The sequence below is a fragment of the Palaemon carinicauda genome, chromosome 28 (genome assembly GCF_036898095.1).
Source record: "Palaemon carinicauda isolate YSFRI2023 chromosome 28, ASM3689809v2, whole genome shotgun sequence".
NCBI classification, from domain to species: domain Eukaryota; kingdom Metazoa; phylum Arthropoda; class Malacostraca; order Decapoda; family Palaemonidae; genus Palaemon; species Palaemon carinicauda.
The window spans coordinates 45,159,538-45,185,686 of record NC_090752.1 but is presented as its reverse complement, the minus strand read 5'-3'; the positions used below and the strand labels follow the sequence as shown (position 1 = coordinate 45,185,686).

The 26,149-nt window shown below is 39.4% G+C and overlaps 1 protein-coding gene across 1 annotated transcript in view; it reads left to right on the top strand.

The window, feature by feature from the left end:
- Positions 1 to 26,149, top strand: part of LOC137621551 (calcium homeostasis endoplasmic reticulum protein-like) — a 55,869-nt gene that overhangs the window by 24,500 nt on the left and 5,220 nt on the right. Inside the window, exons 6-10 of the mRNA XM_068351941.1 lie at positions 13,026 to 13,151; positions 13,782 to 14,040; positions 17,014 to 17,196; positions 18,305 to 18,430; positions 25,917 to 26,099. Of these exons, the coding sequence (XP_068208042.1) occupies positions 13,026 to 13,151; positions 13,782 to 14,040; positions 17,014 to 17,196; positions 18,305 to 18,430; positions 25,917 to 26,099 (877 nt within the window). The remainder of the gene's footprint in view (positions 1 to 13,025; positions 13,152 to 13,781; positions 14,041 to 17,013; positions 17,197 to 18,304; positions 18,431 to 25,916; positions 26,100 to 26,149) is intronic.

Here is a 26,149-nt window from a genome sequence, read left to right as displayed (position 1 = left end):
TGCGCACTTCCACATTCCTATACACCCGGATTCTCAACCGTATCTGAGGTTTGTATACAGGAATGTGGTGTACCAATTCCGAGCACTGTGCTTCGGCCTCAGCCCTGCTCCTCTTGTTTTTACGAGGCTCATGAGAAATGTAGCAAATTTTCTACATTTGTCGGGGATTCGAGCCTCCCTGTACCTGGACGACTGGCTGCTCAGAGCGTCGTCCCGTCATCGCTGTCTGCAGGACCTTCAATGGACGTTGGATCTTGCAAAGGAGTTGGGCCTGTTGGTGAACATAGAGAAGTCTCAGCTGACTCCCTCCCAAACGATTCTCTATTTGGGGATGGAGATACAGAGTCTAGCTTTTCGGGCTTTTCCGTCTGCCACCAGGATAGAGAAAGACCATTGCTCTGTGAGAAGTTGGATGAGCCTCCTAGGGACGCTTTCATCCCTAGAACAGTTTATCTCTCTAGGGAGACTTCACCTTCGCCCTCTCCAGTTCCATTTAGACTCCCATTGGAACAAGGACAAAACTTTGGAGGCGGTCTCGATCCCGATCTCTGAACCAGTCAAGACTTGCCTGAGCTGGTGGGACAGCAATATACGTCTTCGAGAAGGTCTGTCCCTGGCAGTCAAGAAACCCAAACCACGTGTTATTTTCAGACGCGTCGGATTTGGGTTGGGGAGCGACTCTGGACAGTCTGGAATGTTCGGGTCTTTGGACGACAGATCAGAGGAGCCTTCACATCAACTGCAAGGAGCTGTTGGCTGTTCACTTAGCACTGACGAGTTTCGAGAGTCTACTTCGAAACAAGGTGGTAGAAGTGAATACGGACAACACCACGGCCTTGGCGTACATCTCCAAGCAAGGAGGCACTCACTCCCACGCTCTGTTCGTCATCGCAAGGGACCTCCTCATCTGGTCAAAAGATCGAGGCATCTCACTGTTGACAAGGTTCGTCCAAGGGAAATTGAACGTCTTGGAGGACTGTCTCAGTCGGAGAGGTCAGGTGATCCCTACAGAATGGACCCTCCACAAGGATGTGTGCAAGAGTCTTTGGATGACTTGGGGTCAGCCCACCATAGACCTCTTTGCAACCTCGCTGACCAAAAGGCTCCCAACTTATTGCTCTCCAGTCCCAGATCCAGAGGCGGCCCACATAGATGCCTTTCTGTTGGACTGGTCTCACCTGGACGCTTACGCATTTCCGCCGTTCAAGATCATCAACAAGGTGTTACAGAAGTTCACCTCTCACGAAGGGACAAGGTTGACGTTGGTTGCTCCCCTCTGGCCCGCGAGAGAGTGGTTCACAGAGGTACTTCTATGGCTGGTAGACGTCCCAAGGAGTCTGCCCTTACGGATGGATCTCTTACGGCAGCCTCACGTAAGGAGACTTCATCAAAGCCTCCCCGCGCTTCGTTTGACTGCCTTCAGACTATCGAAAGACTCTCAAGAGCTCGAGGATTTTCGAAGGAGGCAGCCAGAGCGATCGCGAGGGCTAGGAGATCATCTACTATCAAGGTCTACCAGTCGAAGTGGGAGGTCTTTAGAGAGTGGTGCAAGTCCTCCTCTATTTCCTCTTCCAGTACCTCTGTAGCGCAAATTGCGGACTTTCTCCTGCATCTGAGAAATGTTCGCTCCCTCTCTGCTCCCACCATTAAAGGCTACAGGAGCATGTTGGCTTCTGTTTTCAGACATAGAGGCTTGGATCTGTCAAATAACAAAGATCTCCAAGACCTCCTTAAGTCTTTCGAGACCTCTAAGGAGCGTCGTATGTCAACTCCTGCTTGGAACTTAGACGTGGTCCTGCAGTTCCTAATGTCAGACAGGTTTGAGCCATTACATTCAGCCTCCCTGAAGGATCTCACCCTCAAGACACTTTTTTTGGTGAGCTTGGCTTCGGCTAAAAGGGTCAGTGAGATCCATGCTTTTAGTAAGAACATCGGCTTCTCTACGAATAAAGCTATATGTTCTCTTCAACTTGGTTTTTTGGCCAAGAACGAACTGCCTTCTCGTCCTTGGCCTAAATCTTTTGAAATACCTAGTCTGTCAGAAATCGTAGGTAATGAAGTTGAAAGAGTGCTGTGCCCCATTAGAGCTCTTAAGTTTTACTTAGCTCGAACTAAACCAATACGAGGTGGTTCTGAGGCCTTATGTTGCTCTGTTAAGAAGCCCTCATTGCCCATGTCTAAAAATGCGTTATCGTACTTTATTAGACTTTTAATCCGGGAGGCACATTCTCATTTAAATGAGAAAGATCGTTGTTTGCTTAAGGTCAAGACACACGAAGTGAGAGCAATAGCAACTTCGGTGGCTTTTAAGCAAAACAGATCTCTTCGAAGTATTATGGACGCGACCTTTTGGAGGAGCAAGTCAGTGTTCGCTTCATTTTACTTAAAAGACGTCCAGACTCTTTATGAGGACCGCTACACCCTGGGTCCATTCGTTGCAGCGAGTGCAGTAGTGGGTGAGGGTTCTACCACTACATTCCCTTAATCCCAATATCCTTTTAATCTTCTTTTGAAATGTTTTTTAATCTTGTCTTGGGTTGAACGGAAGACTAGGAAGTCTTTCGCAATCTTTTTGATTTGGCGGGTGGTCAAATGTTGTTTCTTGAGAGCGCCCAGATTAAGGGTATTGATGAGGTCCTGTTATAGGGGTGTTCGCCCTGGATATAACAGCTCCTGGGAGTCTTTCAGCATCCTGAGAGGATGGCTGGGCTTCGTGAGGAAAGCGGACTAATGAGGCAGAGTAATCATCAGAGTCAGCTTCCTTACCAGGTACCTATACTTAAGTTGGTTTTTTATGAAATATTTGTCAAAAAACTCTTGAGCATATACGCCTTTATTGTATTAATACCGGTCTCTACCCACCACCATGGGTGTGAATCAGCTATTATATATTCACCGGCTAAGTTTAATATTTAAAAATGATATTTTCCTTATAAGATAAATTTTTGAATATACTTACCCGGTGAATATATAAGATTAAAGGCCCTCCCTTCCTCCCCGATAGAGACCCAGCAGACTGAGAAGAACTGGAGTGGTTGAGAAGTATATGCGGTATCTGGCCGATAGTCGGCGCTGGTGGGCACACCCGTAACATTCATGGCGATCGCTCGCGAGTTTTTGGAATCTGTCGGGCCGTCGGAGACGTCAGCTATTATATATTCACCGGGTAAGTATATTAAAAAATTTATTTTATAAGGAAAATATCATTTTAATGGATTTTCTGTCTTTAACTTTTAATGTAGATACAATACTCCAAAGCAAATGTAAAAAATAATTGGATCTTTCTTGATTCATTCTCAGTCCATTCCCTGGAGTTTTGCTAATGGAGCAAACACTGATCCTGGTTGGAGATGTCCTCATTTGTAGATTAGGTGGTCCTGGATGTAGAAAAATTTTATCATTAGTGGTCACCTTGTGGGTCTTGTCTTAAGCAACCAAGTTATGTGTTGCATTTGAGTGGAATTTTCCCTCATGTAGAATGGTATCTCATTTTTCATTTATCAACTATGGCATTTTCCATGACATTTACTTCCCAGGGTTAATTGGTTCCACGTCACATATAAGAATGAATAATGGCTCTCCTCTGTATCATTCTCAGGGGTATTCTTTGGCAGTACAGATCTACCCATCCAGGGTACAGTATTACCTAACAGGTCTGAAGTGGAAGGTGGATGTAGTAACTCAGAATACATAATTTCATATTTCTGTAGATATTTACATTAACCAGGGTTTTTGTGTTACAAAAACAATATCTCCTAAGTCTTTGAGAGACGTGGGTTCTGATGCAGAGATTAATTTGAGGGATCCTTCAGGTTGATTTTACATGTCTCAATTAGCCAAATTTGGGGTGTTCAGCAGCTCAATCCTTCCTATCTTATATCATGAACTGGTTCCAAGAGACCTGACGTAAGTCAGGTTTTCACTGTATGTTTCCTAAACACATACTGTACTTAACATGAAAAAGTTCTCATAACCTGGTATCATTATAATGTACAGAAACCAGATACAGTACCTACATTAATGAGCTTTCATGTGAAGTACAACAATTGATCATTATTTCATGACATGGAAATCCACATAAACTTGAGAAAAACAATGTAACAAATTTTGTTTTTTCATTTAATATTTTAGGGTGACCGACACAGTCTGAAATGACGGAAGCTGAACCAAAGTAAACCGGGTTACAACAGTACTATGAAGGTTTTCTTAACAAAATTATATGGAATTTGTTTCATATAAACCCATTACTTACAATTCTGGTTTCTGCTTTTCAATCCCTCTTAATTCATTGTGCCTTATGGATTGAATAACACAATGATTGTCTTCAGATGGACCCATACATGAACAGTATCAGCTATGTCATTGTCTTTAAGCAGACTGAAGAATGTGGGGCAATTAAATGACTAACTATAAGTTGTGTTTGTACATACATACATACATACATATACCAAGGCACTTCCCCCAATTTTGGGGGGTAGCCGACATCATCAAATGAAACAAAACAAAAAAGGGTTTTGAAAATTATATACTTTAAAGAAAATTACATCATTTTCATCAAGTGACTTCTGTTGAGAGATTTAAGTCTATTGTGTTAAGCATGTCAAGCAGGTTTTTTTTTCATGGCTTTTAGAAATATTCATATTCTGACTAACTGTAATTTGCTAGATTTACTGTGTATATTTTTTTCTTTTTCAAATAACTTGATTACTGATAGTGGGTAGGTTCATTATTTCACATTTCAGAGTAGAAAATGCTAGAGCATGGTTAGGTTTTTATATTAATATGAGCTAATTATCAGTGGTATATTTTTCATCCTAAAGAGGTTTTGAAAACATAAATGTATTTTATATTAATGTTTGATAGTAACTTGTTCAGATAAACGGAAAATGTTTGAAGATTTGTTATAATTGCAATATTTAAGCTTTATTTGAATATGCATTATTAATATTAAGAATAATAAAAGTGTAATAAATTGTTTTGTCAAGGTGGAACTCCCAAAAATCCCTTATTTCCCCATATCTTTAAGTACAGTACTCTATAGGGATTATGTCGCCAATTTACGAAAGTTTTCGTATTAGGGACTTCATGCTGATTTGTTTTCCATGCTAATATAATACTTAAGAGTAACATATATTGGTATTGCTTTCTATTTTGTGCTTTTTGTCACAGAGATGTTCTCATTTGTGTAAGAGCTGTTGTAGCTGTTTACATGGTGAGAGCTCAATTTCTTCTTGCCCTAACAAACCTTATGTTATTTATAGGGATTATCTTTTGGCAAAGCTGAAAGGTTATCCATTAAGACATTTAATGCGAGGTGGCAACCCTACCCAACCACTATATTGTAGTTGGGAAGTTAGGGGCTGGCTGAGGGGTACGCAGCCACCTATATCTACTTACACAACAGTGAGCTACATCACTTCTTTCTTTCGGTTAGTAGAGTTTGGACGTGTGCGCGCTCTCCTCTCATGGCTTGCCATATAGACTATTACTTTATGCACAAATCTTTCTCTTTTTTTGTGTGTGACTGTTTCTCTGATGCTCCCATGCGTACCTGCCCTGGTTCTGAAGGGCACTCCTGCGCCACCTTCATTTCGTCGGTAGATACCGATCCTCATTCACTGTGCCTGACCTGCAGGGGCTGTCTCTGCGAGTAGGGTTCACCCTGTGATAAGTGCTGGGAGGGGCCTGCCGTCCATTGAGAAAAGTTTGGATGTCGTAGGAAGGAGAAGTCCAAGAGAGATCTCTCCCTCCCAGGGTTTTCCTCAGGGACGAAAAGACCTCGGACATCCCCTTCCCGTACCCCTAGACCTCTCTTCGAAGCTCCTCCTTGCTTGTCCTCTGGGGGGCAATCAAGTAGGAGCACAGACCAATTAAGCCCAGGGCAACTTATGGGTACCAGAGCATTGTTGCTTCCCCTAGAGGAGCACCTTCACCTCCTGTAGCCAGGGAACCATTCTTGTTTCCAGATGTGCTGCAGGGATGGCCGTCCCTGGGAATGATTGCACCCACTTCCAAGGAAACTTAGCTTCTGCTCCTTCAGCATAGGGCAGAGAGATCCTTTGCCAGTTGCTGCTGCTGTTGGACCTGACGCCTTGGATCTCTGCGAGATCCACCTTTCGCCCTCTCCTGGCCCCTCTAAACGGTATTGTGGTCATCGCTCCCGTTCGCCCATCTAATGGCTTCCTGATGACGACGAGTCCTCTCGCCATCTTCAGACCTCATTGTTACCTAACGATCTGCAATCTCTTCTCTCTCCCCACAGGTAACGCTCCAGCCTGTGTGTGCAACGCTAGCCTGCTGCGGATCACAAACCTATGAACGATCATCAACCCATGGCCAGCTCTCCATCAGCTTGCCTATCGCCAGGACGAGACTGATCATCTTCAAGTCCTTACCGACGATCCCCCTCAGGACGTCATTCTCGACGCTCCAATGGTTGCCACAGATCACTAGATCGAAGGTCATCACGATCTCGACAGTTTTTCTAGACAATGTTCACATTCACGAACTAGACGCTCACACTCACGAACTAAACGCTCACAATCACAAGATCAAAGGTCATCACCATCTCGATGCTCTTCTAGAAGACGTTCACATTCACGAACAATACGATCCTCTTCATGAGGATGACGCAGATGCTCACGCTCACGATCGACACGACGCTCTCTGACCTGGCTATCTCCTACTGGCCCTTCTCCTAGACGACCTATGCTTGAACAACAATCTCCTGACCGACAATCTCCTAGTACTGTAGACGTTCTCCTTATTGTCTACCCCTTGCTCCCTTTGCAGAAAGGGATCTTCTAGCTAAGGGCTCGCTTATACGCCGCTCTCATATGCGTCAGCCGCCGACGCAACGCTCACCAACGCGACGCGCTTCACTCCTTCAGAGGCTTCCTTTGCCTCCTCCAGCGAGCGATCGTAGCCCTACAGCACAACAGAGGCCCCCAAGGCTCCATCCTCCTCCCTAGCCGTCAATCACTCGTGAAACGTATCCATCTGCTCATGAATCTCGCCCTATCACGCGTGAATCGGCTGATTTCACGCGTTTCAGCCCCGCTCTCACGATTGGTGACGAGCTCTAAGCCTATGGAAAGAGCTTCCACAACTACAGTAATACCTTGAGATACGAGCGTCCCAGCAAATTTTTATTCTGAGATACGAGGAAAAATTTGAGATACGAGGTACAGTAGTTCCCTATGCGGGCGCCAGGTGGCCACGTGTGCAAGAGGCTGCTCACGAGGACAGCATCGCTCGGTCTTTCCTGTCGGATCTCCGTCGCGTAAAGTTATCTCTGAGCATCGGCCCTATTTTTTTTTTTTTTTTTTCTTTTTTTTTTTTTTTTTTTTTTTTTTTTCATGAATCAGTGCATAATTAATGGAATAAACAATGGGTCCAAAGCAAGCGATTGCAAACAAGGGTAGTGAAAAGAAAAAGCATATAATGACGATGGAGATGAAGCATGAAATAATCGCAAAACATGAGAGTGGCGTAAGAGTGACTGAGCTGGTGCGCCAATATGAGAGGAGTACATCGACAATATGTACCATCCTCAAGCAGAAGGATGCTATAAAGAGCACCAAGACTTCCAAAGGAGTAACCATCCTTTCCATGCTGCGTAGTGATATTCACGACGAGATGGAGAGGTTTCTTTTGATCTGGATAAAGGAGAAACAGTTGGCAGGAGATAGCGGGACCGAGACGATCATATGTGAGGCCAGTAGAATCTATGATGACTTGAAAGGGAAGCAAGCAGTCGAGAGAGGGGAGACTTCGACTTCAGCAGAAACCTTCAAATTCAGTCGTGGCTGGCTGGATAATTTCAAGAAACTGACTGGGATACACTCGGTTGTGAGGCATGGGGAAGCAGCAAGTTCTGACGTGAAAGCTGCGGCAGACTTCGTCACAACCTTTGCCTCGGTTATCGCCTAACATGGCTACATCCCCCAACAAGTTTTCAACTGCGATGAAACTGGCCTTTTTTGGAAGAAAATTACCAGGAGGACTTTCATCACGGTAGAGGAGAAGAGGCTACCGGGCCATAAACCCATGAAGGACTGGTTAACTCTAGCCTTGTGTGCCAATGCCAGCGGTGACTGTAAGGTCAAGCCACTGCTAGTGTAACACTGAAAACCCACGTGCTTTCAAGAGCCAAAGGATCTTGAAAGAAAACCGGCAAGTGATGTGGCACGCTAATGCTAAGGCTTGGGTTACCTGGCATTTTTTCACAGAATGGGTTAATCTGTGCTTTGGTTCAGCAGAAAAATATTTGGGGGGGGGGAAACCTGCCATTGAAATGTCTCTTGGTCCTTGACAATGCCCTTGGTCACCCTCCTGGTCTTGAAAAGGACATTCTTGATGAATTTAGGTTCATCAAGGTCCTTTATCTCCCGCCCAACACCACACCACTCCTCCAGCCCATGGACCCACAAGTTATTTCTAACTTCAAGAAACTGTACACGAAGCATTTATTCAAGAAATGCTTCGATATCACCGACAACACCAATCTCACACTTCGGGAATTTTGGAAGGAACATTTCAATATCGTACATTGTTTGAAAATTATTGATGATGCATGGCAGGGTGTCATAAGACGAACTCTTAATTCAGCGTGGAAGAAATTGTGGCCAGCTTCCGTCACTGAGAGGGACTTTGAAGGGTTCAATACGACAGACCCTGATGACCCCGAACCTATTGTGATGGATGGAATAGTGTCTCTTGGAAAGTCCATGGGGCTGAAGGTAGACGAGGAAGACGTGAACGACCTTGTCAAGGAGCATCAGGAAGAGCTCATGACTCAGAAATCGATCGATTTTATTTTTAAGTGTGTGTACAGTAAGCTAATTTCATTTAAGATAAATTTAAAGTTGAATTTAAAGTTAAGGTTATTTTACGTAGTGTTGCAAAAGTGTTGCGTACCGAACGTGTTGCCGTTAAGTCTTTCTCCACCCCGTCCTTTCTCCCTCTTCCTCCTCCACACACACCGCCGTTAGCCGCTACCGTGTGTCTCGAAGGTAAGAACTCCATAATAATGTTACATTTCATAACCAGTTCATAGCTATTTGTTATTTTGTTAGCGTAGGATATTGATTACAACCATTAAAAACACGTTTTTCCTCTGTAATATACTGTTTTTAGAGCTTTTTTCAGAGGGTGGGAATGGATCAATTTGGTTTTTAGTTGTTTTATATGGGGAAAATTCATCTGAGATACGAGCAAATTGAAATACAAGCTCGGTCCCGGAACGGATTAAACTCGTACCTAAAGATATTACTGTACCTCTTCTAGCAGTAGACCTGTCCCCTTCCCAAAAGGGTTTCAAGAACTTCCAAATAAGTTTGGGGGTGTTAAGATCTCCCCTAATCATTCTGTAAGGACCATGAAGAAAGATCTACTTGTACCTCGAGGATTATCTCCTCAATCTTTCCATGCTCCGAAACAGTGTCCATCCAGTTATAGACTCAGCAGTGAATCCTGACCCTCATCCAGCTCAACATCTCAGAGCTCACGATGTCAGGGGCATCAGAATATCTCTGGCCTTCAAATACAACTTCTCTGTTTTGAAAGTATTACAAACGTGCATGTGGAAGCGTCAGACAACCTTCCCCACCCACTACCAGCCTCGATACGTTTTATATCAGTCCTGTGGTGGCTACACAACAAGTTCTTTAAGAGTACCTCTGGTTCCTTGTTGGACAAGTAGCATATGGGCTGAGTCTGTGATTAATGAATAAGAATGACTGGCTCTGTTCTTTTCTTCATCTTTCCTTCTCTTGAGGAATAGCACCAATGCTTCCCTTGAGGTAAGCATTGGGAAATGTCTATGTATGAATTAGGTATAACTATTAAAACTCGGAATGTGCTTACCTAGACGTTCATATGCTATCTCTCACAACCACATAGGTTGCTCAGGCCTGTATCAATACTCCATTTATATATTAATTTAGTGAGGTGTCAAGGTTTTCCTCTAGCTATAGTCTAATTTTGTACAGAGAAAACCCAGATCAATGACCAAGCCAGTGGTCAGACTTACACCCCCTAAGGATGGGTCATCCCTATGAATAGCGAAAGGTTTGTTAGTGCAGGAACAAATGAAAAAGTTGTATTTTTCCTAACTAATATAAACCACTAGCTATTTATACAAATTGTCCTGCCAACACCTGTCTCCCGATAAGTCCTGCCTGCAATAAAAAAGGGACGTAGCTCACTGATGTGTGAGTAGATATAAGTAGCTTGGTACCCCCAGCCACCTCTTACCCTCCCTACTATAGTGGTCGGGTAGGGTTGCCACCTTACATTAAAAGTCTTAATGGCTAACCTTCCAGCTCCGCTGGAAGATAATCCCTATAAATAACTACAGGTTTGTATTAGGAAAAAATTAAAATTTATTTCCAAATGTCATATTTGCCCTCTAAAACCAAAGTATTCATATTTTACCTTATTTTTGTTTAGATTCCAGTTGGACTGACCTGTGATATTAAGAAAGAAAAGGTCCCTATTGGGCCTACTCAAACTCTCAAATACAGTAATGCCATGCATCTTCCAGTTTTAGTTTTGTTGGGATTTTTATCATTGTCCCATCCAATTCACTACTGTTTTTTATTTTCTTTTGCCCTTTTTTGTTAAGAATTTTAACATATCCCTTCTAAGCTTTCTAGTTGTATTTTTCTTTGTTCCAACACAAACACAAAACCTCATCCTTTAATAGGACTGTGTTTTCATCTTGGCTGGAACTCTTCTATTCAAATTTATAACGAGGTGTCAGTAGGTACTGCCAAGTGGCCGGGAAGCCCCAGTCCTCAGCCAGTACACTGAGTAGCTAATGGAGAGAACAGACGTTCTCCAGGCTCCATCAACTGGCTGTTTTGATTTTTTGTTTTTTCTTCTAGTTTATGGGTAGCAGTTTATTGTTTGCGATTAAATTTATGTAAGACAAAAAGGTCTTGCAGTTTTCACGATGAATATAGCTGACTGACAGTTTTTTCTAACCTGCCAGTACAGTATACATTTTTTTTTCCAGTTAACAGCATTCCTGTTACTAATTATTCCATCGCTAGTGTGTACTAGTTATGACTCTGTCATCATAACTGAGAAATAAAATATCAGTGTACACTGTCTATAGAAGGAAAACTTCAAGTTTATTCTTTACTTTTGCTGCATTTTGGTCCCTTAGCTTCAACAGTGGATCCACGCATTCACTGTTGATTGGGAGAAAAGAGGATCCCGCCCTCTTTCCCCCTTATCTGTTTATGATGGTTTGCTCCTGCAGGAGTGTCATCTCACTTGTTCAAAATTGTAGACTCACTTGTTCAAAATTGCTCTCTCCTAAAGGAGGGCCAGCTCACCTGTTTGCAAACCACATAGTCCAGAACAGTGATGTTTGGGTACCTGCAATGATCCTCTGCTGCTGTCAACCTTGGAAAGTGGGCCATCTTCTGCGATTGGTAGCATAGAATGGATTTTTCTCCAATCGGTGCACCTTCAGCCAAATTTGCGGACTTTTTCATTTGTCGTCTTCAAAAGAAAGGCCTCTCGGTCCCGACTGAAAAAGCTACTGCTCAGCCTTGACCACAAGTCTTTCCCTTCAAGAGAGGAAGGATGGTAGAACAAATATTAAAACCATTGATCATTATGTACCAGGTATTTCATGGTAGTAAGATTCCTATGGTGGGCTGATGGGAGGTTACACGAGTTATTTCCATCATTTCTGTATAGAACCAGGGACACTAGCATATTCCAGGGAAGAAAAGAACCAACCAGTCAAATTCTAAGGGGTCTTTCTTTCATCAATAAAGAAGTTTCTATTTTAAAGGATGAAAGGATTGTATATGCTTAGGAACAAATCAAAAATTTTAAAAGTAATTTGTAATTTTCCTAGCATACAAACCTGATTACTTTAAAGTTAAACTTCCTATCTCTACCTCAATCACCGCTCTTAGTCCTGAGTGGAGGTCAAAAGGGAAGAGTGTTAGACTGAAAAGTGGGGTGATCACCCAGTTTACAAATTCAATGGCCATTCCAGTGCCCATGAAAACATCCCCTATTTTGAAGTACTCGGGTTTGCAAAGCTAAGAAAAATATGAATGGCTTTTAAAATTTATTTTCTTATCACATTAGGAAAGTACCTAATGTGTAAATTGGGTTTGTGTAGTAAAGATAACTCATAGAAATTGATCTCACAAAATGATTCCTGTCATGGTGAGACCTCTTGATCTGCTAGTTTTTTCTCTTGTTTAAGAAAAAACTTGCTCCATTCTTTTATCCTTTTCTTTCCGTTGTTGAAATCAGATTTTCCTGTAACCATTTTGCTAAATATAGGGTTGTTACCAAGCCATTTACATGGTATATGTTAGGATATAGAAAAAAGCTGCAATTTTTCTTGGCCCAAGAATTTTTGAAATGGTACTTTATCACTATACAGTATTTGAAATCATTTGAATGGTAGAGATGGGTTTTTGGTACAAATCTTCCTTAATCTTTTATTGCTTCTTAGGTTTCATTTCCTATTACATTTTTCTATTTTGCATGTCGAGAGGTTAATCATTATTGTACTGTATGCTGTATTCAATTTTAGCAGATTTGTAGATGGTGGTATGTTTAAAGCAGATAAATGTTTTGCCTCTGGAGTACAGAAGTCCTATACCGTTTTACTGTAATTGCTTGCTTAGTTTTACTATAAATCTCTACTCTGTTGCTAGTATGCCTAGTTTATACCTTTAAGCCAAAGGCATTTGTCCCTTTTTTTGGTATTTATTTGCTGATTTGGAAGTGGAAGTCTGTGCAGTATCAAAGCATTTGAAGTTAAGCTGGATGCTTATTTTTGCTGTAACAGGACTTTGTCCATGTTCATACGAAACAGTTTTTGCATTCATCCTAAATATTGTTAAACTTTGAGCATTGAAAGTTTGAGTGTTTTGTTAATTTTTAATGGATATTTGATTCTATTATGGCTAAAAACTGACTTAGATTTATAGATAAAAAAAGCTAATTTGTCTTCTTTTGTAAAGTAACCTTTTCCTTTTCAGCTGCAGCACAAGGAAATAACTTTGGAGGAGCTCCGCCTCAACCTCAGTTCCCTCCACCTCCCTCTGGAGGCCCTCCAATACCATCAGGACTTGATTTTAACCAACCACCTCCTGGATTCCCTCCTGGTAATATATTTCTTTTATATTTTTTATGTTTAATTTTAATTATAAGAATGTCTCTATCTTGTTCCTTTTCGAAATTAGTAAAAGAGCTTTCTTATTAGAATTTTATGGCTTTTTATATTTGATTTTGGTTGATAAACAGATGTAAGTCAAGATTTTCAAGTAGTCATGCATGTGAATCCACCATTTTTTTTTTATTTATAAGTGCTTCTCTGACAATTTGGAAATACTTTAGAATACTTGAGCCTTTTATGTGTGTAATTAGTATTGTTTTTTTTTCAAGATTTTGAAACACAGAAAACATTTGATAAATGGGAATGCCATTGTTGACTTTTTATCTGAACAGAACCAAAATAAAAAGCTGTGAAGTAAAAAAACTTGATTGTCAAGTGTGATGATATATATATTATTCAGTGGCAAAAAGTTACTATATTACTCACCATTTAAGTGACTAAGACCTATTATTTTAGAAAAACTGTATGAATAGAATGGGTGTACTGTATTGATATATTGAAATTACCTTTAATTTCATAAAACTTTGTTTTATCATAAAAACTCCATATTCGTTATACCTGTATCAGCTTGTCTTCTGTATGCCACATGAATTTAGTGCTGCATTTAAATTTTCATCAGGTCTGCCATTAGTTGATTTCAGCAAGCCTCCCCCTGGCTTTGCTGTTGAAGAGCAAAAGGAAAATTTGGTCCCAACTGTTCCGTACTATGAACTTCCTGCTGGACTGATGGCACCTCTTGTGAAAATAGAGAATCATAAGTATCGGCCACTTGATCCGGCTGAATTAAGGCTTCCACCACCAACTCCACCAAGTGAACGGTTGCTAAGAGCAGTAGAGAACTTCTATGCACCACCTTCACATGAGAAACCTAGGAATAGGTTAGTTCAATTGGGGTGTGTATGGTAATTAAACAAATGTTTGAGAGTCATCAGCAGTGTCTTCTGTATAGTATTTAGTTTTGGATTTAAATTTTAACCAATATTTCTCCATTTAGCTTTTAGAATGTGTAAAGTAGTGATGGTGATGAATACGGAATAAAGTTGGGAATTACTACATATTATGCAATATCATTGGTATTACTATTAATTTCTCAAAATAAACCAGAGTATAATTTTTAGATTGGTTTTGTTGATCAAAATTATTTTTTTTTTAATCATGGTCAGAAACTCAAAAAGGTGAAAGTTTGGTGAGAAGTGAACTAAAGGAATGTTTTGAACAAGCAGAAAACATTGTTAATGGGGCTAAAAGAATAGCGTTAAGAACCTAATTATCACTTACAGTATGCTATGCAAGGCACCTTACAACCATCAAATAACTACTGTATATTTTTGCTTGTGAGACAACCTTTAGATGAGACAAGGTAAAAAAATTAGAGCAAATTTTATTTTTTTTTTTCCCGTATCTGTAGGATAAGATGACTGTTAAATTACAAAACCATCTTTGTATAGGCTAGCTTTTGCAGTAACAATTATCTTATCCAATATAGGTTACGTAAAGAGGATGTTATTACAGTTGTTTTACGCACTGTATCCTTAGAAAATCAAAATAAATGGAATAAAGGCGATCTTACTCATGTTTTTCCTAAAGACGCCGCTTAAAACAGAAACCATTGTTTTGTTTTCGTTTCATTACTAACAAGCGAATGCATTTGCACATCCAAATGATAACTAATGATACTACAGTAATAGCTTTTAGTTAACTGTTTGACAATGCTTATTTATTATAAGGTGTATTAAATAAGTTTGGAAATTATATTGAGAATAATTTTTATTATTTTTATGTCTTTGACAGCAGTAGCTTTAATAAGCTGATGATATTTACATTTCATCAGTTGCGCTCACATAGAAAAAGTTAATTTTATTAATATGGAATCACTTCTCAAATAGACTATGTACTATAAATATATGCCAATGATATATAAGGTAAAAAGGGTGCTTTACCTTTATTATAATTTTATTTCATAATGTGAATCTTTTCATATATGACATAGGCTAGCCTACTAATAAACATTGCTTAAAATTCATTATACACGGAAATATACAGTAACTAATAGCAGTCCATCGTTACCGATGACAGCTTAACAGACTCCCCACAAACTAGATCATAAAGAAATGAGCCATTACCCATTACATGATGTAACTTAAGAGCTGGGCCTATTATATGAGAGAGGCAACAGTCAATTGTAAAAAGAAGTTATTCATTGTAGGTTTCATTCATGATGTGCAAAAGGCTCTCATTTTATGATAGCTTGAAGTTTGAAGAGAGAAGAAAGTTATTAGTTAATTGAGCAAAAAAAAAAAAGAAATTAAATTTTAACATTTACTATGTCTATTCAGCTCCAATTGCAATACTCTTGGACTGCTTTTCTACTTGCCTATTTGTCCAATTTCTTTAACCCTTTGATGATCAACCCCTCACCAAAATATTTTACGCTCAAGGTCCAGCCCATTTTTTGAAAAATTTTACTTGAATTATCTTAGCACAAACTCTGTTAAAGATAAGACTTTTAAGACTTACCACATAGTGTAGTAGTTGAATAAACTTTCTTTCCATTGATTTATAATTTTACACATTGTAATATAGATAAGTTTAAATGATAAAAGAAAGAAAATGCTAGTAATAATTTAACATGATACACCTACTGGAGCTGAAGGAGTAGAAATATTGGACGTAGAATATGTTCAATGGTGTTTTAAGGATTAACTTCAACTCATTCCAATTTCTATAAAGATTTAAATCGTGTAGACAAGCCTTAAGAGATTTGAGAATGTCTCAGATCTCATGAAACTAATTTTTAATAATAATAATAAGTCCTCTGTTAACAGTACATTAGTTGTTTCTAATCTGAGAGAGTAGACTTCGTTTTCAAAATACGGAAAATATTTTCTTTCTTTATGGCCTGAATTACCGTACATTTTGCTTGATAATTTTATTTTTAGGGTAAACTTTAATTTATTTATCCCATATCTGTAGTATAAGACGACTTAGATTACAAAACCATCTATGAACTGTATAGCTAGCTTTTATAGTGACAGGTATCTTATCAAACTTTGATTACGTTAAGAGGATGTTATTACTTATGTTGTTTTACATACTGTATCCTTAGAAAACCAAAATAAATTAGATAAAGGCGATCTTTTAGCATGTCTTTCCTAAACAAACATGCCGCTAAAACAAAGCTATTCTTAGTGAATGATCATTACAGGCCAGACCAGGTAGAGTAGTGCCTCACAATACAAAATTATTTGGTTCCGGAGTGGCTGTTGTACCATGATTTCTTGGCATTTTGAGTCTCCTTTTACATGTAAATAGCCTAATTCGTTCCACACCCTACAAAAACACCACATTAAACCTTATTATAAGGCTAAACTGTGCTAATATCAATGAAATGCAACCATTTGGATCATTCAATACATAACCTACTCGTTTATAACCTGTAATTGCAATGTATAATTAGAACAGACAGTACAGCAAGTTATAAAATCAGCATTTGTGGTGGCTGGGCTCTCGTACCATACCTCATTTCATAGCCTGAGGCATTTTTCGTAATATGAGTGTGAAAAATCTTTGAATCTTGTTTCGTAGCAAGAATTTTTCGTATGCAGAAGCTTTCGTATCAAGAATGTCACTGTACCCTTTATGTATAAGGTTTAATTTAAACTGAGAGACTGATTAAATCAGTAACAGTATAACACTGATTTTATGCAAATTATCCTCAAGCTTTAACTGAAATTTTTTTTAGTAATTATTGTACCATTAAAACTACTTACTGTAGTAAAGTAGTTTTCTTTATTTCAGAGATATTTTCACGAGATAATTTATATTGAGAATTTTTTTCCCCTATTTTTCAGTGAAGGATGGGAACAATTAGGCCTTTATGACTACTACAAAGATAAAAGTCAGTCTGTCAAAAGAAAAGAAATGGATATAACAGAGGGAGTACGAGAGAAGTCAAGGTCTCCATCGCCTGTTGTTATCGAACCTCCCCCAGAGGAGGAAGAAAAGCCATCTGATCAGCCTCTTAGAAGATATAGGTAAATTCTCCCGGTTTTAACCTTAGTTCAGTCTTTTACCATAAAATGCAATATAAGAATACTGCAGTCAGAACCAAGGGTTGATATTTAGTTCATCCTTTGAACCCTTGGTATTTCTTTCTCTGTATAGTGCTTTAGGTGTGTGGATGGCTGTGATATAATTATTCGTGTGTATTTGTTTCCTTAAGATAAATAGAAGAAAGACAGAGATGATGAGAATGGAGTATGCAATGGAAAATGAAATATCATTGGAAGGAGAAATGATTTATGAGGTAGAATCATTTAAGTATTTAGTAACTATGATCTCCAATACAGGGTCTTTAGAATTAGAGTTTAGTAAAAGATTGAAAAAAGCAAATCAGACAATGGCTAGGTTAAGTAAAATTTAGAAATCGAATCACCTGAAATTACATTTAAAAATCAGACTATATACCAGTTTAGTAAGATCAGTGTTACTCTATAGACATGAGTCATGGTATGACAAAGAAACAATCTCCAATAGATTTAGTAGATTTAAGAACAAAGCCCTCAGAAGGATATTGGGAGTTAAATGGCAGAACAGGATTAGAAATGAAACTATAAGAGAGATTTCTTGAGTGCTATATGTGGATGAGAGCATGATGAGGGGTAGATGGAGATGGTTTGGGCATGCTCTTCACACTCCCTAGGAGAGATTAGTTCACCAAACGTTCAGCTGGGCTCCACAAGGCAATAGAAGAGTAAGCAAGACCCAGGCCTACATTGCTGAGGACTATGAAGAGGGAAGTAGGAGACGGTGAATGGAGAACTATTGAATTAAAAGCTCAAGATAGAGACGACTGGCGAAATCTAACCAAGGCCCTTTGCATCAATAGGTGTAGGAGGAGATGATGATGATGATCAGCTGACAAAATCGAATGACGTTTAAATCCCAGTCTACTATCGAACATAGGTTTAAGCAAAGTAAAAGTCTATATTATGTGTAGTATTTACTTATGACAGCAGATTTAAAATGTAACAGGCTGTGGGAGTTTACATTCCACAAAATTTTGAATTAAAGAGGGCTAATTGTACTTTGAAACCTAAGTATGAAAGACTGTTTAGTTATAATTGTTTTTGTGCTTTTCAGGTCAGTAAGCCCAGAGATTGTTGAAGAGAAGGTAATGTCTCGCTCCAGATCCCGTTCTCCTAGTCAAAGTCCACCACATGTAAGACGAATGCCTAAACCCAGATCTCGATCTCGGTCTCTTTCCAGGTCAGTAAAACTTGAAAAACCTTTGGAGATTATGAGGAGTTCCTGTAAATATTCTCAATAAACCAGGACAATATATCTTTTGCCAATTTTAGTCTTGTTTCCAACAGCCCATTGTCTTATGAAGTTTAGGTGAAATAAAAAATATTCCTATAAATCCATCAATTATATAAATACCTGCAATGCAACCTATGATTGACCCCAGATTCCTATTCCTTTACTCATAAAAATTACAACGATACTAACTACCCGAGCGTTTGGCTGTGAGAATTATGAATATCATCATTTGAACTTATGAAATTCATTGTTAAAATACTTTTTGCTTCTATGCGTATACAAACCTTTTGTCCTTTAAAATGGTTAATGTGTATTCAGCGGGGCTGTAATGGCTATTGAAGTCATTAACAAGAGGTGAGCATGGGTGATAAGCCCTGCCCTTCTACCTGTCTTCCAGAAACACATCACTTTTGTTTTCGGCCACAACAAATACTGACATACTGTTGTGTTCCTACTAGACTTTTTAATTTTCTTTTTTATAGGGTGAATGAGGACTATTGCTTGTGAATATGGATGTGAAACAGGAAGTTGGTATTTGCTGGGGAAAGGGTGAACGTTGCAACCAGTATAGATCCACATTATCTCAGTGGTTCTTGTAGGGGGCAATATTATTAGCAATCATCCCTGTATGCTGAGTGTAGGTCATGGCCTTCTTTGCAGTGACAGGTTTATTCCTTGAAGTGGAGGAAGAATGCTAATCCTTCTCTGGGATCTGTCAGGGCTATGCCCAACAAGGCACCGAAGAAGTCTGTTGCCTCTTCTGTTCTCTCACCAAGTGCGTTTTCTACCGTCGATCCTATTGATATGGCCCGGGCTCAGTCCCCAGGAGTATGCCTAAAGAGCAAGGAGTCCTCAGAGCTACTTCAGTAAGCTTGTCAGGTTCTGGTGGTGTGTGGGGTTTCCTCAGAGTTTACTGCACCCCATTAGAAGTTGGAGGCTCTTCTGTTGCCGTGTAGACTGCTACTGAGTGTGCTGTAAGGAAGGCTTGGGTCTTTCATTTATGTTCTCTCTGACTTTGTTGAGGGAACTGGTAGCTAAGGCTACCTCTCCCCTGGTATCTCCATGTTGATGCCAGTGGTGAAAGGCATGTTTGATGTCATTGACCACAGTGATATTCCCAGTGGTGCCCCTTCCAAAGTCTAAAAGGACTGTAAAGGCTCGTTCTTTGACACCAGTGCTGATGAGAAAAGCGCCATTATTTGAGGGTGTCACGTCTGAAGTATGGATGTAAGTCTGCTCTAGGGCTGAAAGTGCTTGTTACCTTGTGCATCACCCCTGACCCATTGAGCTGTGATTTTGCCACTCCTGTCCTTGTACTGCACTTAGGGATCCAGTGCCCATAACCTCATTTCCCTCTATGTCTGTGACCCCATTTGTGTTTGTGTCACAAGCCCCTTCTAAGTGTGCCTACCCCCCTCCCTCTTGACTATGTTCCCCAGTGATGTGGTTCCTGTTGAGAAATTTGTATGGTTTCTCCCCGCAAGGGAGCATAATTGTCGGTGGTCAATCAGTCCTCAACTCCTCTGCTTGCAAAGTGTAAGGTGAGGGTTGGCAAGAGGAAAAACAAATGCATTCTCCAGCTTCCTCCTCTTCCTCATCCTCATCTTTGTCTTCCAAGTCTAATCCTGATGGTTCTAAGAAGAGGAGGAAGTGAGCGAAGAAGTCCAGGAAGGCATCTTTTGCAGAAGTGAACAACCCCTAATTGGTTCCTGGCCCATTAATTCCCCCCCCCCCCCCCCCTCAGGGCTGTGGCTCTTATTTCCCCAGCTACCCCGGTAGCTAGTTGAGACCAGAGTGTATGACTCCATACACTTTTTTTTTTTTTAACTGGATGACGGAGGTGCTTCAGTGCCCTCCATCACCCTTCCTACCTGGACGATGGACTCCTGATCCTCCCTCAAGTCGCTATACTTTAGTAGAGCGAGTTGAGTGGATGGCATCACACGAGGCTGTCATGGAAGATCAAGTGTTTTGGGTGGAGGGAGGAAGTACTGGGCCATGTCTGTCCCCCTCACTTGATTAGCAGAGGGAAGAGTATGAGCTACTCCTGTCTTTTCTGTGATCAGTGCCAGGGATTCTTCCCCCTCCTGCTATTGTTGGCTTTCCTTGGCCTTCTTCAGCCTCCTGTTACATTGCTGGTTCCATCCTTGGGGCAAAGCGATCCTATTCGGTGGGGAGGAATGAATCACTGGAGCAACTTGCTGCACCCTCTACCCAGCTGGGTAGGTGGGAACTCGGGATTTGTCTGCCCTTAAGACACCAGACCATGGACTGGTGCTGATATAGGCTGACAATCCAGTGTTAGAATGTTCCTTTATAAAAATGATTGCACTCATCGTGGGTGTAACGGTCTGGGGAAAGTGACCTTGGTTCCACCTTTGCAGATAACTTAGTCATTGTTAGACACTTTGGTGCCCCCTAAGGGTGGAGGCCATTCCTGATCAGATCTGACTAGTTAGGCCCTGGATCGAGTTGACAATCAGACCTGTGGATCTGAGAGTTCTCTCCCTTCCAGCAGGTCAAAAAAAGATCCTCTCCCTCCACTCTCGAGCCAAAGACAGTTAAATGTACAAAATATGTTTCTGGCTCTTACACCTCGGTCACTGAGAAGTTCGAGGTACCAGCTTGGTATCAGAGCTTAAAAGTTAGGGGTATTAGCCCCACCCTAGCCTTCAAGAGGAATCTTTCATTTGGTCAGATGTTGAAGGCTGGGGTTTGGAAATGCCAAAACACTTTGGTCTTTTACCTACGGGAGTAGACCCACATTTTCCTTGACAACTTTGTGCTCGGTCTTATGGTGGCTGCTCAATTAGTTGTGTAGCCAGCCCAGCTTCCACACAAAACAGGAAGCATCTTGTCTATGATACCATATAGATGTAAACCTGGAATGAAAAGTAGAATTACTGGCTCCTCTTCACTTTTCTGTCCCCTCTCTTTGGAACTAAGCAGTTGAAAAGGTTCTTGCTGGTCCTGACTTGATGCTGATAAGCTACACTACTGAATTGCATTCTTATAATCTCGAGAAGTAATTTCCCCAACCTCTCCAACAAGGAGGAGGATGGGGGAATTTGAATTTTTACCAACCCTTTGATCATGATATGCCAGGTACAGTAGGGTCCCGAATTATGCGAGAATTTGGTCGATGAAAGGCCTCGTGTAATTGGCAATTCGTATATTTCGAAACACATCATGGCGGCAAACAGCAACCTACCCGTCAATTTTTTTTTCACTCCATTTCTAGCTTTCTAGCTATATATATACTATATATACACTGTGTGTGTGTATGTATGTGTGTATGTATGTATGTATATATTATATATATATAAAACATATATATATATATATATATATATATATATATATATATATATATATATATATATATATATATATATATATATATATATATATATATATATATATATATATATATATATATATATATATATATATATATATATATATATACTGTAGCTTTTATCTTAACAATACTGTAAGAAATCCTTCTTATAGATTTTTTTTATAAAATACTGTACAAAATTTCTTTTATGGATAAATAAAACAATAAAAAGTTGTTAAAGTTTTGGTAATTTTCTATGACTGTAGTATTTACTACTGTACTATGCATAGCTTACTGTTTTCAGTATTTTCCGAATGATGTAGAATTATTTCCTATAGATACAAAAAACAAAAAAGGATTTTCAAGGTTTGATACAGTATCTAGCAATAGTTAAAAATTACAGTATAGCACTGTATATCCATGATGACACTCCCACTCGTAAACACGGCCAGTAGGCGCAAGTGTGCACTAGGCTGCTGTACGATAATCACGCTTTTTTTGCCCTGAGCGGTCATTTCACTAATGATAATTTTTCAAAGTTAATATAATTTCTTTATGCTTATAATTCGTAATTATAGTTAAAAGTAGGGATATTAATTAAATGGTTGAATAAAAAAAACAATTAATACTACTATTATTTAATTTCAAATGGCTACATAATACTGAATATTCTAATGGGTTCTTTTTATCTTCAATCGTAAATCTTACGCCTGGATAAGCAACAAAAGGAAAGGGATAGGTCTCTCCCCCCCCTCTCTCTCTCTCTCTCTCTCTCTCTCTCTCTCTCTCTCTCTCTCTCTCTCTCTCTCTCTCTCTCTCTCTCTCTCTCTCTCTCTCTCTCTTTCTCTCTCTCTCTCTCTCTCTCTCTCTTCATATCGTTTCCTGTATAGTTTTCAAATATGTTCGTCATACATTTGTACATTATTTATCCACTTTATTCTCTCTCTCTCTCTCTCTCTCTCTCTCTCTCTCTCTCTCTCTCTCTCTCTCTCTCTCTCTCTCTCTCTCTCTCTCTCTCTCTCTCTCGGCGTTTCCTTTCCCTTTATAGTTTTGTGAAATTTCGTTGTCCAGTCATTCGGTAATGAGAAGTAATTTTCGCTTTCGGCATCGAAAGAAAACTTTGTTTCTTCAATATACTCATCACTGGAGGATTCAGAACTAGTGCTCTCATTATCAAACAGGTTATCATTATCAAATTCCACAACAAGAATATCATTTATTTCATCTAAAGAAATAACCTTCCTCTTTAGACCTTTCATTACAAAAGGAACAACAAATAACCACTTATGCATGAACGCCCGAGCGCACTGATAGGAAACCACAGTTTTGTAACATCAAGCTACCTTCAGAAAAATAGTTGCCAGACATCGTATAAGTTTCTATTCACAGTCCCCATATGCTGAGAGTGTTGCCAAGTGGTGATCCTATACTTACTATACGAGTAAAGTAACATCACGAGACTGACGGCTTGTAAAAGGCAATGAAAGTCATGAACGGAATTACAGTTGAAGGCGGTACCGAGTAGATCGTGGTGAACGGTTTATCACGTGGGTGACGCTTAACAGGTTAAAAAAACATTTTATATAGTTCGGTATTTTCTCTATCCATCCTCTCCCAGAAAACCTTCAAATGTGAATTATCGGAATGTGTGCAGATCTTGGCAGTGCGATAACTAGTTAGCGACTGAGAATAAAAAAAATAAAAAGCACGATTGACGATGCTGATGAAGAGGATATCGAATACCGATTTTTCCCTAATTGATTTTTTCTACGTTCTGTCTAATCCAATGTACAGTACATTCTTATGTAAAGGGCGAACCCCAACATTTCTTGATGCTGCTAAACTTTAATTATAGATATTTAACCACCTATTTATAATCTTTATTTATAATAACATCTTTAGTAAAAGCTCTTCAATATCACTTTCAGGAGTAAATGCGTTTATGATCGACGATGAAACGTAAAAAAAAAACGTTTTCCTTTTAAGAAGGCGTTTTTTTTTAGGAAAAAAAAACACGAAACAAAATTGCTCATATTTCATATATTTTGATTTTCTAAGGATAAATAAAACAACATTAATTATAACATTATTATTACATAGTACCTGGTAAGATATCTTTTGCCGCAAAAGTTAACCTATAGACAGATGTTAAAATTGGTTAGCGAGTTCGTTATGATCGGCGATGGAACGTACTAAACAAAGTAATGGGTTTGGTTGTAGTGACATGTTTGGCAGTAGCATGATATAAAATAGTCTTTATTTTGATGGTTTTTAATTTAAAGTTTAATGAATAAGGATTTTTCACCATAATCACAACGTAAGTATAAATTTAATTAGTACAAATATGGAATATTATACATATAGGTGTTGGACAGTTAGGCTAGGCCTAGCGACAAGTTCACACAACAGATGGGCAAACCTTAACATTTTTCATCCAAAACTAGTCTTAAAATGTTTGAACAGAAATCTTTCTCTCACATTCTCCCCCCCCCCTTCTCAGACATCGGGGAACCATCACCCCCCCCCCCCCCCCCAATACAATTAAGAAAACAATAGATTTCCTACGCTTCGCGGTGCTTGACTCGCGGATTTAGAATGCTCCTCGCAAATACAGGAAAATTAATTTTTAAAAACTATCGATCGCGTAATTGAGGAATCGCGTAATTAGAACACGTGTAATTCGGGACCCTACTGTATATTATTCTGGGTTGCTATCCCCTTAAGGGGAAGGGATCTCTCTTCTGACCACTTACCAATTTTCTTGGACAGGCCAGACCCTATCAGTCTATTCTGCCCTATGATAGACAAATAGGAGGTTGCTAGGATCATCTCTCCTATGAGGGACCAGACAAATTGACATTTTTATGGAAGAAAGATAACCAACTAGTTCAGTTTTAAGGGGATTTCCAACCCAGTAGTCAGTGAGATTCCTTATTTCAAAGGAGGAAAGGTTTATATACTTGTAGGAACAAGTAACAAATTTTGAAAGTAATTTGTATTTTTCCTGAGTCCTGTAGAGTTAAACTTGCCATATAAACCATCCCTCTCAGTCCTGTGCCAAATGTAAAAAATTAAGAGCTTCCGACAGGTGGGGGAATAGGGATGCTCGCCCACGTTCACCACCTGTCGTAAACTGCTGTGTTAACAATTTCAACAGCTATTTTGACTCTGCTGAAAACATTTCCTTAGGTTTGTATAGCTTAGAAAAGTACAATTTACTTTTAAGATTCATTTTTTTATGGTAGAGATCAACATTTACGTAGCTTCGAGAGAGAAGTATTTTGAATGTAAGACCATGTAGAAATAAGTTATGGTTTAAAGCATTTATTCTACGATATAGATTATTTTTTATTTACCTTGACTATCCTAATTTTAGTTTCTTGACCTTTGTTTTTCATTACAGTACTATATATGATTAATTCAGCCTTGATTTTATTAAGAGTCCTTTTTGCTTAAACATTTATGTACAGAAACATGTCTTCTTTTGACCTTGTTAGTCCCACTTTATAACAGAGTCAATTGCTCAAGTCTTCTTTCTCCATCTATTTTTATTCCTTGCATCTTTCCCGAGTCCCACCTCACCCATATTCCTCCTCACCACAACCATTCATCTGATCTGCCAACATCCCAGACTCCTCCGCTCTGCCACTGATATGTTTTTAGCTCTCTTAATTGGTTCTCCTCATCCCTTCTTATTATACAGCCACAGTGTCTCAGATGAGTATCCCTAGTCTTCTGCTTTACATTACATATATGACACATTCTTCTTATATCTAGACTCTCCTTCTTTTTCAAAAGTGATATTCCAGCCATCCATCTCACCATCCTCATCTCGGCTCTTTCCAACAGTCCTTCCGCTTTCCTCTCAAGTGCCCTAGTTTCTGTTCCATATAGTAGTATGGGCCTGTTAACTATCATATAGACTCTTATTTTGAGTCTGAATGGCAATTTAATTTTTCAATCAATCTTTTCATAAGATGTCTGGTATAAGGAACATGAATGTTTTTGGTTCTTTTATATGAAGATATTCAGATTAAAATGTTTACTTTTTCTTACTTTCTTTTTAATTAAAAAATGCCCTTAATATTCTAGAACACCACCTAGATCTAGACACCGATCTCGCACACCTTCACCACGCAGAAGTCGCTCACGTTCTGAGTCTCCTAGACGATCTGAGTCTCGTTCAAGGTCAAGGTCAAGATCACCCAAGTCCTCTCCAACTAAAGTACCATTTACAAGATCACGGTCACGAAGCCCATCACCACCTTCTTTCATGTAAGTTTTTCGTTTTTTACTTTGTGTTTCCATGTTCTTTTTGTAAGGTT